Consider the following 13,636-nt stretch of genomic DNA (forward strand, 5'->3'; position numbering starts at 1 on the left):
AATAGAGGTAGGTATCCCTACAACAGGCGTGGTAGGGGCCGAGGTCAGGGTTCCAATTACAACTAGAACTCTAACCTGACACTCTGCCAGATCTGTCGGCGTGGTCCCCATTCTACGCGGAATTGTTACAACCGCTTCAATCCAAATTTCTAGCCTCCATCACAGCAGTCTCAGTCGGCTTCACCCACGGCACTTTTTGCCATGCCCACTGCATCATTTGACTCAGCCTGGTATCCTGACTCAGGAGCCACCCATCACTTGACTGCGGACATGGAGAAGATGACTTTGAATTGTCCTTACACAGGTTCGGATCAAGTCCGTGTGGGTAATGGTGCAGGTTTGGCCATCCATCATACTGGAACTTCCATAATCTCTACTCCTTCTCATTCCTTTGCACTTAAAGATGTGTTGCATGTGCCCCAAATTACCAAAAATCTTCTTTCTGTTAGAAAATTTACTTATGATAATAATGTCATTTTGGAGTTTTTTGTTTTGTGAAGGATCCTCGCACGAAAAAAATTCTGCTTCGCGGTTCGACTAAAGATGGGTTGTATCGCCTTCCTACCTCTTCTCCGTCGCCATCCTCTCCAGTCAATAATCAGCCTAGAGTGCACATTGGTGAAAGAGTATCTAAGTCCACATGGCATGATCGACTTGGTCATCCATCTGTCAAGTGTTTGGACACTGTTATTCGACATTCTAAGTCCACTGTTGCATCTTCCATTTTTGAGTTAGTGCATTCGGATATTTGGGGACCAGCCCCTATATCTTCAGTTCAAGGTTATCGCTATTACATCTCATTTATAGATGATTTTAGCATATACACTTGGATTTTTCCACTTGTTAAACGCTCTGATGCGTTATCTGTCTTTCTCATATTTAATAAATATGTTGAAATTTTTTTCAAATGCACCATTAAAATGTTTCAGTCTGATGGGGCCAAGGAATACCAATACTTTGACCACTTTTTTAAACAACATGGCATCACTCACAGGTATTCTTGCCCTCACACATCTGAGCAAAATGGAAGGGCTAAACGTAAACACCGCCATATAGTAGAAACCGGATTGGCTTTGATGGCGCGTGCATTTGTTCCAATGAAGTACTGGGTGTTAGCTTTTGAAACTGTGAAACTGTGACTTACCTAATAAATCGGTTGCCTACACAGGTACTGCAAAGCAAATCTCCTTTTCAGGTGCTTTTCAAAGCTGAATCGGATTACTCACACTTGCGGATTTATGGGTGTGCCTGCTTTCCATGGCTAAGACCATACAATCGACACAAGCTGCAGTACAGGTCGACTAAATGTGTTTTCTTGGGCTACAGTAATGCACACAAAGGTTTCAAATGCTTAGATCCAACGACTGGGAGAGTCTATCTCTCACGCCATGTTACATTTGATGAGTCCACATTTCCTTATGTAACAATGTCACAAAGCAACAATGTATCCCCCTCCCCTCCCAACCCCACACTCATCAATACCAATGTAATCTATCCATGTAATACCACCACCCCAATAGTGCAAACCCTCCCCAGCCCCACGGGTAACACCGAATTCCATACCCCATCCCCGAGTCCTCATGAACCCCCCACCTTAACCCCGGCTTATCATGACCCTATCTCCCCTCAATCGGGTCCCAATGACCCTCCCTCTCCTCCATCGGGTCAACATAACTTCCCCTCTCCTACCCTCAACCAGGAAGCTTCCCCTGTTCTCCCATTAGCTCCTCTTGAGCCTACCCCACTGCCTCCACCAACCGATCACCAAACCAGTGCATCATATGGTCACCTGTCTTCGGGATGGTGTTACAAAGCCAATTGCCAAGCTTAATCTTCTTACCATGCGGCATCCCATAGCTCAGGCTTTGGTTACAAGTGTGACTTGTTCAGATGAGGAACCTATGTCTTACACTGTTGCAAATAAAAATCCTAAATGGAGGAAAGCCATGAGTGAAGAGTTTGATGCTCTGTTGCGTAATGGCACTTGGGAATTGGTTCCTCCACATCCATCCTTTAATGTGGTTGGTAATAAATGGGTTTATCAAATCAAGAGACATGCAGATGGGACTATCTCTAGGTATAAAGCTCGGCTTGTAGCAAAAGGGTTTACACAATAGGAAGGCATCGACTATTTCGAAACCTTTAGTCCTGTTGTGAAACCTACTACCATAAGAATAGTCCTCTCTCTTGCTATTTCAAAAGGATGGAGCCTACGTCAACTTGACGTCCAGAATGCCTTTCTCAATGGTGCCTTAGAAGAAAGAGTGTACATGACTCAACCTCAAGGATTTACTGATCCAGCCCATCCACATCATGTGTGTCAACTCAAACGAGCCCTATATGGTCTAAAGCAAGCCCCTTGAGCTTGGGCACACAGGCTTGGCTCCTTCTTAATCACACTTGGGTTCCAATCGTCTCAGTCAGATACATCACTATATGTTAGATGTCACAATGGAGAGCAGGTCTACATTTTGGTATATGTAGATGATATTATCATCACAGGGACGACACCCATGGCCATAACAGATATTATTTAGCACCTAAGCAGAGAATTTGCTATAAAATATTTAGGGGATCTACATTATTTTTTGGGAAATGAAGCAACTTGCTCCACCCAAGGGTTACACTTGTCTCAAACAAAGTATGCTCTTGATCTTCTTAAGAAGACAAACATGGAAGTTGCAAAGCCAATGCCCACTCCCAGTTCTACAATAAGTCTCACCAAGAACAATGGCGAATTATTTCCTGATCCCACACTCTATCGCAGTACAGTAGGTGCCCAGCAATATCTCACATTGACCAGACCGGACATTGCTTATTCGGTAAACAAAGTCTGTCAGTTCATGCATTTTCCAATAGGTGAACATTGGTCCACTATCAAACGTCTGTTGCGCTATGTGAAAGACACCCTAGATCTTGGACTCCATCTCAGTGTGTCCACCACATCCCAGCTCAGTGCTTACACAGACGCTGATTGGGCTGGCTGCCTTGATGACCGCAAGTCCACAAGTGGTTATTGTGTATATCTTGGGGACAATCTAGTATCGTGGAGCTCAAAGAAACACCACGCCGTTGCACGGTCATCCATAGAATCTGAATACAAAGGGATAGCCAATGCTGCAGCAGAACTCATATGGTTGCAACAATTACTTACTGAGCTAGGTGTATCGCTAGCAGTCCCACTTCTTTACTGTGACAACATTGGTGCAACCTATCTAGCTGCAAATCCATTATTTCATGCCCGGACAAAGCACATTGAAATAGATTATCACTTTGTCCGAGAGCAAGTGGCATCCAAGCTTCTTCACATTCGGTTTGTTCCAAGTCAAGATCAGGTTGCCGATATCATGACCAAGGGACTACTAGGACCAAGGTATCGCCTACTTCGGACCAAGCTCACCGTCGTGCAACTGCAGCTTCGCTTGAGGGGGCTTATTACGGATAAAGATCCAGATTTGAATTCAAATTCAAATCTAAAACCTGATAACGGGAGAATGTGAGAGGTGGTTACAACCGTGGCACTCTTATCTTCTTCTCCTATTTGTTCTCTTCAAAGACTGTGTAGCAGTAGTCTATAGGAACTCAAACTCTATCTTTGTATTTTGAAATTCAAATACTTTTGTAATCCTCACATATGATATAAATATACAACCCGTGGTCACAAGAAGATACGGTGAATTCAATCTCTAGAAACCTTTCTATCTTTTTTGTCTCTGGGAATTTTTGTATTGACCAAGGCAATTGAATCAAATTCTTTCTGCAAGTATGAACTTTTGTCGTAACCTCCTATGCTTGTGCTTAGTGGATTGACCCCATTGGTTGAAAGTTGAAACAGGTGAAGAACCCCATAGCTCGTGTTGAACATGAAGTTAGCACTTCCAAAATTGGTGAAGATCAGCTATTATACTTTCAACAAAGGGGCATTGACCATGAAAGGGCCATGAGAGCGATGATTTCTGGGATTTGGGGAAAGAATTTTCAGTTTCAAAACCTAAAACCAATGGTGAAGGGTTTGATTATTTTTTTATGGGGGTAAGATTTAGGGTTTGATTTTCAGTTTCAAATCCTAAACGATTTGGGAAAGATGAGGGCAATTTGATCATTTTATTCTTTAATTTTGATAGTTTTTATTAGAGGGGCATTTTGGTCATTAGATTTCCTGAAACTAACATCTAACGTCCTAAATTAACTGAACCAAACTGCTACAATGTTCTGAAAATAAGGAGAGTTTATAATTAGAAAACTTGTAGGGGGGCATTTGGATAAATGGGTATTTTCAGGGGGGCATTTGTCAAAAACCCAAAAAAAAACACCACGTTAAAAACGCCAATCTGTTGATTGTTAGGGGTAGATTCGTCAATTGGAATATCGGAATATATTTGTCAAACTAGGTAAGCAACCTAAAAAGTATTTCGTGGATTGGCATCGCTCATCTCCATTGGCTTTGGCTAGAGAATTCGTTCTTCACCTCATTGGCTCATTTTTTGGCTTTGCTGCACATCTGTGGTAAGATTTGAGCCCTTCGTCCTCTATTCCTCTGATTTTATCAATGATTCATTGAAGGATTTCTTCTTTTATTGCTGTATTGATCTGTTCTTCTTTGCTTATATGTTTTCCTTAATCCGATCGATGGAAGAGCTCTAGTTTGTGTTCGTTTAGTAATACAGATCTGGTGTACTAGATATAACTTGAACCTAGAATCATTATTTTTATTTTTAGGTTTTATTTTCATGTCAATTGCAGTTTGGGGTGAACTTAATTCTTGATCTGTTATTTTTATTTAAACTTTTTTTTTTTTGAGATTTGGTTGTGTTTGTTGTCCGATTAGGAACTGTGATGGGAATATTCCTTTTCTTACACGCCTTTGCTTTCGTCGTTCTTTGTTTTTTGGACTTTGATTCTTATGATCTATGGTGTGGTTGTTGTGTGTTTATGATCTTTGGTCTATAGTCCATGGTCCTTCTGCTTTGTAATTACTGGAGCTTATTCCCTGTTTAGGCTTAATCTGTCACACCCAATTGAGTCAATCCAATTCATCTGTAATTTGTAGAGACAAATAGAGAGATATAGAATGGGGAAGACACCAGTGCGCATGAAGGTGGTGATGTACTCACTGTCACCATTCCAGCAGAAGGTGATGCCAGGGCTGTGGAAGGATTTCACCGGAAAGATTCAACAGAAGGTCTCAGAGAACTGGATCAGTGCTTGCCTTCTTGTTACTCCTGTCGTCGGCACCTACATGTTAGTATCTCCCCTTCCATTCTCAGTCTCTCTCATCTGCTTAAGCAGTCATAGATCTTTTCTTTGATGAAAATTGTGTGATTCTTATAAGATTAACAATCATGATGTAATACTGTATGTTTGGTTTTGGATTGAATGATATGGTTGATGCTGAAATCCTTGAAGATATTCTTGTGTTGTGTTTATCAGTCATGTTGCGTTGTTTGTTTCATTAGGACTTGTAGTACTTTTTGACAAGATTAAGTCTGACTTCTTTTTATTTTTGCACTTTAGAACTGTTCTGCTTCCTGTATATTCAAGTTGCCAACCCCACATAGCTGAGATTTCCTTGACTTCCTGGGCTGGGCCTATTCCCTCTTACTTTCATTTCTTTTTTTGCACTTTTCATTTCTTGTGTTTTTATTCCTTCTTTTCTTTTACTTTGATTTGCAAGGATCCATGTAGCTGACCCCATTTAGATGGAATAAGGCTTAGTTTGTTGTTTGTTGTTGTTGTATATATATCAAGACTATTTTGCAATTTTTCAGCAGGGACAGCTAGATGTCATGCAACCCTGTTGCATTCATTGAGGCAGCATCACTGACATCCATCTCTTATTGAAATTATTTATGTTTCCCATAAGTACCATGATGCTGGGTGTAAAAAATAACCGAATCTGTTGGTCTCTTGATCTAGTGGAGCCCGCATGGGCTGATGTTCGGTCCAGCTGATGACTTCACATTGAAGAAGTCATGGTGTACCGCTGCATTAGTTCAGGGTCTTCAGGCATTGAGTCTATAATTTTGTTGAACTTTAATCTTTGTTTTATGGGGATCCATTTGGTAGTTTCGTGATTTTCTGGCTTCGGGTTGTGAGGACCTAGTCTAATTGGGGTGTGGTCCTTAATTCTATGTATGCCTCAATTAGTAGATAATTTCAAGTTAGATTGATCTTGTCTCATTTTAGTTTAGTTAGTTTGACTTCGGAACTAGATTGACTTTTAGTAGTCTAGTAATACTAGGATAGGAATTGAATTGGTAGGCCATAAAAGAAGAGGTTGTGTGAGTGTGTGGTTGTGGGTTGGGGTTTCTTGTGAGGCAGAGAGTAGCTTACAAGAATTTTTTTAATGAAAATAATCTTTGAGTTGCTGCAAGCGTGCAACTCTTATTAAGTTCACATATTTATTTGAATTGGTTATTGTTGTTTAAGTTAGCACTATCCACTATGGGATTGAGCGTATCTGTTTTCAGATTCTCTGTTCTCTCTTTTGCTTTACTTTTTAATCCATATTCTCTGTTCTTTCTTTTGCTTTATTTTTTAATCCATGTTATTCTCTATGGGATAGAATAAATTTTAACGAAGTTGCAAGTCAATAAATGTAACAAATTTTAACTCGCACTATGGGATTGAGCGTATCTGTTTTCAGCTTACATTGATGAATGTTGTTTACTAATCGTGCAATTTAGTTTCTTCACTCAATCACACCCCCCTGCTGACTCCCTCTGTTCTTGGCAAATGGCGACTTCTTTAACACTTACACAATGGTGTTGTAAATTTAAGCAAGTGGAATGAAGTATCACTTGCACCTAGAATCAGTACACATTCATCAATGTTGCTGCACCATTTAACTTTTCATATGAGCATTCTGCCCTGACGTAGATTAGAGGAACCTTATGAATTACCATCGTTGGAGCAAGAACCAGGGCAAATAATAGCCTGTGGTTCTGGTTTAGACCAGTTCCTGTTCCATCTAGTTGTGAGTCAGTGGGTTGGAGCCCTATGGATTTATTTCCTTCTTTTTATTACTTGTAATAGCTGGAATAGGACTTATAAGTTCCAGCTTACTAGGAGTCTTAATTTTTTCTTTTTGAATAGTTTAAGACAAACTAAAACTCTCCCAGTTAGCTGATGGTAGGAATAGACATAGTTTCTGTCTTATTTGGACTCTTATTTATGTTTTTAAGATCAGATTAAGTTCGAGTTACTTAGTTGAGAATAACTGGTCTTCTATTGTTTTCTATAAATCAAGGCATTGGGCTGAAAACCTAGCCCAAGATTTGCGGTTAAACAAAGCTTTTGCTTCTCAAGTTCTGTGGTGATTCAGAGCATACCTGCTATGTTAATTCAGCAGGTCCTGTTGTGATGAATCAATAGTTGGTTGGTGGTGCTTCTAGCTTAGTCCTTGACTGGTGATTCCCAGGTCATATCCTTCCCTCTTTCGATATTCTTATTATCTTTCTAAGTTGCTGAACTCAGGTCAGCACAAAACCTTTCAGCTCCTGCTTATGTCAATTCTGGTTTCTTCTTTAGAAAAAAATCTGGTATTCATATTTCTAATGTTGAGTATAGTTGCTAATCTAATTTCTAATTGTGGTTCAATTTCTGGATTAAAAATTTCATCTTTACAAGCAGAACAGAGGAGTCCTAGAGCTTATCCACTTGTTCAATTTCTGAAATCCTGTTATAGCTTTCAAAATTCTGATTTCAGATAGTGGGTTCTGATTCTGTGGCTGATATTTGGGGATCTTCTGATAATTTGTATATCGGTTCTGGTTGTTAATCTTTGATTGACTGAATTCTGGTTTTATGGTTTCCTGAACTCTAGTTTCTAGGTGATTCTAATTTAAAAAAAAACAAAAAAAAAAACCGACTGTTGAATGTACTTTTTCCATATTATTTATCTTCAGATTTCGTTTATTACTTTTGGTGATCTTGTTGTACCCTGTTGATGCAGGTATGCCATGAACTATAAGGAGAACGAGAAGTTGGAACACCGATACTGAGATGGATACTCGATGTCTTCAGTTTGGTCACCTACCTGATCTGGGAACCTTTTCAACAAAGTCTTCTTGAATTATAAAGAGTCTTTCTCAGTTTTATGTTTAGTTTCTGAGTCTGGATCTTTAAATTTGAGTCAAAGATGAGTTACGACCAAAGTTGTCTTTTCTTTTGCCATCCCAATAAAGTTTTGGGTAGTTTTGCGTGAAAACTGAATTAAAAAATTTAGGGAGGGAGCCCGAACTCTTTCAGCTTTTGCTGTTATTATGTGATGGAATGCAGTACAGAAAATTTTCAGCCGTTTATGGTAGAGTGAAAAATAATATTCTATCAGTTTATGGTAGAGAGTGAAATAATATTCTATGGCTGGAGTTGATAGTTGGCATTGAAAACCGTGGGTTAGTTTGGTATGTTTTAAGTAATGATTTACTAGTTTTGAGACTTGAGTAGACTCTGCATTTGGCAGTTAAAGTGGTCCTTCCTCTTCATCATGCTGAACAAATTTAACTGGAGGTTTTTGACTCCAGTGACTGTAGAAGTCAGATTGGTGTTTGATATCTATTATTTTAAACCCTGGAATTTAAGTAAAGCTGAGTGGTAGTTCATTAGTTGTATCGAAACTCAAGCATGACTTAATAGTGCTTTGAGAATGAGAGATTTTAGCCGAGGCAATGAAGGGTACTGGGGTACATCTAAAGAAACTTGTAGAGATGTTTGGTGTTGCTTTGTTAAGGTCTGGTATGAATTCAGGGCACTGACGTGACAATCGTGTCTGGTGTTTGTGAGCCTTTTGGGCTCTGCTGAATTCATTGACATATTTGTTGATCTGTTTTTTGTCTATTGTATGCCCAAAGGTTTATAATCTCATATTTTTTTTAAAAGTAGTTTCTAACTTGACCTTTTGTTTTGCTGGATATGGCCATGATTGTTTTCATCTGATGCATGCTGCGGAACTAGCTGGTTATTTTATTTTTTGGAGCATTTTGTTGTCAATAAAATGGTTAGTTGAGAAGTTATAACCTTCTTTTATTTAATATAGGGGTAAAAAAGGAGGGTTTAAAATAATTTGGAAGTGAATTGTAAGTCCACTGCACATTGTTTCAAGTAAGGAATGTGAAATGATAGAATTTACCCTTACTGAATTATTATTTTGTTGAATTAAAAGGGAAAAAAAAGTAAGAATATGCTTTTGTTTTTTCACCAACATTGATTACAACTAAGACCCATTTTTATATACCTAACTAAGACTTCTACCATGGGGATGTATGTTTTCCTGGATATAACTAACTAATATTTGCCATGATGCTGTAGGTCAGATGGAATCCGTAGGTTGTACACAATTAGGCCACTAGGTCCCTTGGCATGTGGCAAACTTCAGGTAAAAAGAGTTTTTAAAGCCCACAAAGAGAATAAAACATAGAAGAAAAAAAATAGTGAAATCCGGCAAGAGACATTCTCAGTAGATTGCAGAGAGCAAGAGAGCTAGGTGCCACAGTTATCGATGTTTGGATTGATTGCAATAGCTTAGTAGAATGGCTGGTGGAAGAGAATGGAAAATGGCCTTGGGAAATCTCTACTCTTTTTAAAAGTTTGTTTTATGAAAGGAAGACTGGGATAGGATTTTGGTAGCCCTTGACTTAGCTTCTAGTGTTAGAACTGAAAAGCTTAAATTTAGTATACCTTGACCAAAATGCCTGAAAGATAACTTCATGGAACATCACGAATTGCAGCTGCTTCCAAGATAGAGAAAGCTAATTAATCTCTAAAGGATTCAGCCATAAACTAGGATAGATCAAACCGGTGCGAAGAAGCATACCGGTTTTGAGCAGCATGAGGACAATAAAACAAGGCATGAACCACAAACATACATTAGAGAACAAGTTGGGTAAGCTGTAATCTTGCGGGCAAATAGAAGTTATGGGTTACTGCCACAAAATTTGAAGCAAATCTCCAAGGCTTCACTATTATGAATGAAACGCCATCACTGCTTATCTAAAGTGCAATATTATTATAAACTTTCAAAATCCCGAAACCCCAATTCCCCATCCTTCTTTGTCCTACACGGATCCTCCCATTTAATATCCTTATCTTTCTACCAAAACCTTCAAACCAGTTTATTTATAGCTGTATAGATAGAGATGGGAATGGAAAACATTGACATAGCATACAAAGGCAAGCAAGTAACAATAGCTTTAAAAAGAAGAATATTCTCTCTCCAGCCAAGAAGTTTTGCATTGACATTTCTTCAAGGCTCGAAAACAAGGTCATTTTATTAGCCCCCCAAAAGGAGAGGGCTCTCCAGTGGAGACTTCACTTTAGACCCATTAAAACTGCCACCTCTATTTGCTTAGAGCGGCATGTATTTGAATTGAACAAAACATCTGACTTGATCGCTGACAGGAAACATGACAACAATTGTGGGTAAGATCATTCCAAGCCCTTTAAAAAAAGTCCAATCATCAGCAAACAGAATGTGAGATCCCCAAGGACCAACCTTACTCATACCAACATCAGAAATAATCTTGCGCTATTCACCTCCTAAGAGATAGCAAGACAAGGCCTACTCATAAAGGATAAAAAAAGAAAGGGATGGGCACCCTATTGACTTTAACATGGAAGTCTATTGTAGATACACATTGCATTATCCAATAGACCCACAAATGAGCTAGAAAACCCAAATTTAAGAAGCACTTGCACCCCCCAGCCACCCCCCCCCCCCCCCAAACAAAAAAAAAGAAGAAAAAACCCTATTTAACCTTGTCCATAAGTCTTATATAGGTCAAGCTTCATGACCATAAAATTTGATTTTCCCAAAATTCTCATATATAATGAAAAATCTCATGGACCACATACACATTATAAGAGATAGCTCTGGAATGGACAAAATACATTGATTTGTGCTAATTAAACCATTGAAAATTGGTTTAAATCTTTTAATTAGATACTTAACAATAATTTTGTAAGCCATTGTACAAAGGCTGGTAGGCCTTAAATGACCCATTTTCTTAGGTTGTTTCCATTTTGGAACAAGCACCACAACAGTCTTATTCGACTCCCTAAGCATGTACCCATTACAAAAGAACCTCTAAACCACTTCAATAAAGTCAGGAGCCCAATTGTCTCAATTTGCTTGGAAAAGCCGGCCAGGAATACCATTCAGACTAGGGGTTTGAATGCCCCAATCTGAAAAGTAACCCTTTTAATTTCCAAGATAGAGAAAGGAGCACAAAGGCCAACATTACACTTCCACATGGCACACTGGTCTTCCTATGTTGGCCGTGCAAATAACCTTTTGCCACATTTCATATAAGCTTTTTCTTTCCCCCTTCTCCCTTATCAAAATGTTTTTTTTCTTTTTAAAATGAAAAATCTAGTTTTTGCAGTTCAAATTTGGTCCAACCTAATTTGGGTCTTGGTTTTAATTTGGCATTGTTCATGTTATATAGGAAAATTCGACCAGCCTACATCAACCCAAACCTCTAATTTTCCCAATCTAGTTTGAATTGGTATAAGTCTTCAAAGTGAAGAGATCAAACTCCCAATCATGGATCTGACTCAAGTTTTGGATATTTCAGACAGTGTTATTTGAACCCAATGTGAGTGCCCATCACAGTATGGAACAGATGCACACTGAGATTTAATCGTTTGAATAATTATTATGTGTTCTCCATTTATGACATGACACAACTTTATTTTGTTAATTGTTATGCCTCATCACACTATTTTTAATTCTTTCCATAAAGAATATGGTCTTCTGTGATCAATAAATGAAATTTGACCATGTAATAGGAGAGTAACTATATAGAGTGTGCATCCAATCACCGAGATAAAGAGTAAAGCAGAACATCCTTACAAAAAAAGAAAAAGGAGAACACTCAAGTACTTCTTATTCAGATGAAAATAATATATTGAGTTGGATTGCACTTTACAAGGAAGTGTGATTGGATTAGAAAACTATATTATGTCTTAAGTCCAATAAAGTTTGCATTTATAATTGATTTTGTGTTTTGTGTAAGCTGAATTAAGAGAAAACAGACCAACAAGACCAAAGGGTGCCTTGAGCAGTACTAAGACACTGATGATCATACATATATATAGATATCTACGAATAATTTTCCACACTTTGTCTGAATGTTAAGAGATGTATATCTCATTCATATATGACCATATGAGGTTCAGAGATGTTTATCTCATTTCATGTCTTAAGAAATGACCATACGACAATCTTCGTCTTCGATCTTCGAATATCTTATTAGGTTTCTCCATGAAGAAATTCACACCGCAAATCATTGGGAAGAGATGGAATCCCACAAAGAACACAATAGCACCTTGGAGAACAAGATTGAGAGAGAGAGAGAGAGAGACATTGATCTCAATATGGTTAGGGGTGACTAAAACCATCCAATTATGTTTTTTGCCAAAAACAAAGAAGAAGAACCATACCATGTGGTTATTTTCCATTTGTTAATAGCCATGCAGGGAAGGTCGTATATGCTTTGATTCAAAAAATTTTGCAGAAAAAAAAACGAAACACATTTTCTGCATTGAGCTTGGCGACTGTGAACATTGGTCTTGTCTTTGTCTTCTCATCCTTCGGAACAAGGTAGATTTCAGTTTCAAAGAAAATTTCTAGTAATTGATCAATCACTTTATATATTAGAAAATAATCATTGCTTCGTTTTTGTGTCGTTAATCAAATCATTTGTTCTTGTCTATCCCTCAATGAGAGAAATTAATCTCCCAATGCTCTTCCTAGATTAAGTCCTAGGAAGCTGCCAAAACCTAAAGAAAAAAAAAAAAATCCGTCAAGAGTAACGAAAAACATGCGACAAACCAAATGAGAAAATTCAAGACCAAATCAATGAACGCAAAGAAACCAAAATAGGACACCACAAAGCATACAACTAACTCCACTACCATTAGAAATCCTGCAAAACTCATCAGAGCACTCAAACAGAATTCAGATCAGTCTTTATTACCATCAAAGTATACTATATGAAACAACAAGAAACTTGTGATTTCGAATAGGAGAAGGGTAAACACATAGCTATATAGAGAAACAGTCAATAAGGGAAAATATCGACTCCAGAAAACAATTAAAACACTGAAGGGTCATTCAGAGTGAGAAAAAAAATAACCAAAGAAGACGATGAATCCTGCCATTTTATGAGCTCAATTGGTTGGAGTAGCAGCTGAAAATCATTGACATTAATACAACAAAGGGGGGAGGGGGGGAGGGGGGGGGGGAGGGGAGTACAAGCAAATGCGTTAACACGAAAGCAGCTCCACCTCTGCAACCGAACATAGACTTTGGATCTGAGCTTGATTTGATTGCGTGGAGATGAGAACAAAAATTAATGCAACTTTAATCCGAAGTAGCTCCTAAGATTTTAAACCTTGAAGAAGGAACAACCTGAGGTTTACTAGAGGTTGTAGAGAACAGATGTGCAGTTTTAATGGAGCTTTAATAGAGGTTGTAGGAGGGATTCTGAACCATGCTCTCCCAGCCACCGATCCACAAATGGAGCTTTAATGGAGGTTTGCGTGAGGTACGTATCCGAACCATGCTCTGGGGTTCACAGACGAAATGAGAAGTTCTCTTTGCTAAGATGCAGCCCTCTTTTTGCTAAGTTGGAAT

General features: G+C 38.5%; 2 protein-coding genes across 2 annotated transcripts; both read left to right on the forward strand.

Moving 5' to 3' along the window:
• Positions 1-1,781: 1,781 nt before the first annotated feature.
• Positions 1,782-2,117, forward strand: LOC122654989 (uncharacterized mitochondrial protein AtMg00820-like). Its single transcript, XM_043849243.1, has one exon. The coding sequence runs from the start codon at positions 1,782-1,784 to the stop codon at positions 2,115-2,117; it is 336 nt and encodes a 111-aa protein (XP_043705178.1).
• Positions 2,118-4,397: 2,280 nt separating this feature from the next.
• Positions 4,398-8,328, forward strand: LOC122656344 (cytochrome b-c1 complex subunit 8-1, mitochondrial-like). The gene is made up of 3 exons (XM_043850821.1): positions 4,398-4,506; positions 5,051-5,241; positions 7,955-8,328. The coding sequence occupies exons 2-3, from the start codon at positions 5,072-5,074 to the stop codon at positions 8,001-8,003; spliced, it is 219 nt and encodes a 72-aa protein (XP_043706756.1). The 5' UTR covers positions 4,398-4,506; positions 5,051-5,071; the 3' UTR covers positions 8,004-8,328.
• Positions 8,329-13,636: the final 5,308 nt, after the last annotated feature.

The sequence above is a fragment of the Telopea speciosissima genome, chromosome 3, assembly GCF_018873765.1.
Source record: "Telopea speciosissima isolate NSW1024214 ecotype Mountain lineage chromosome 3, Tspe_v1, whole genome shotgun sequence".
In the NCBI taxonomy this organism is placed as follows: Eukaryota; Viridiplantae; Streptophyta; class Magnoliopsida; order Proteales; family Proteaceae; genus Telopea; species Telopea speciosissima.

What these genes read in the sequence shown, in the direction of transcription:
- LOC122654989 (XM_043849243.1), top strand. Translation starts at nt 1,782, where the DNA reads ATGGTCACCTGTCTTCGGGATGGTGTTACAAAGCCAATTGCCAAGCTT.
- LOC122656344 (XM_043850821.1), top strand. Translation starts at nt 5,072, where the DNA reads ATGGGGAAGACACCAGTGCGCATGAAGGTGGTGATGTACTCACTGTCA. An exon ending in CCTGTCGTCGGCACCTACAT is followed by an intron (nt 5,242 to 7,954) that starts GTTAGTATCTCC and finishes CTGTTGATGCAG; the next exon opens with GTATGCCATGAACTATAAGG.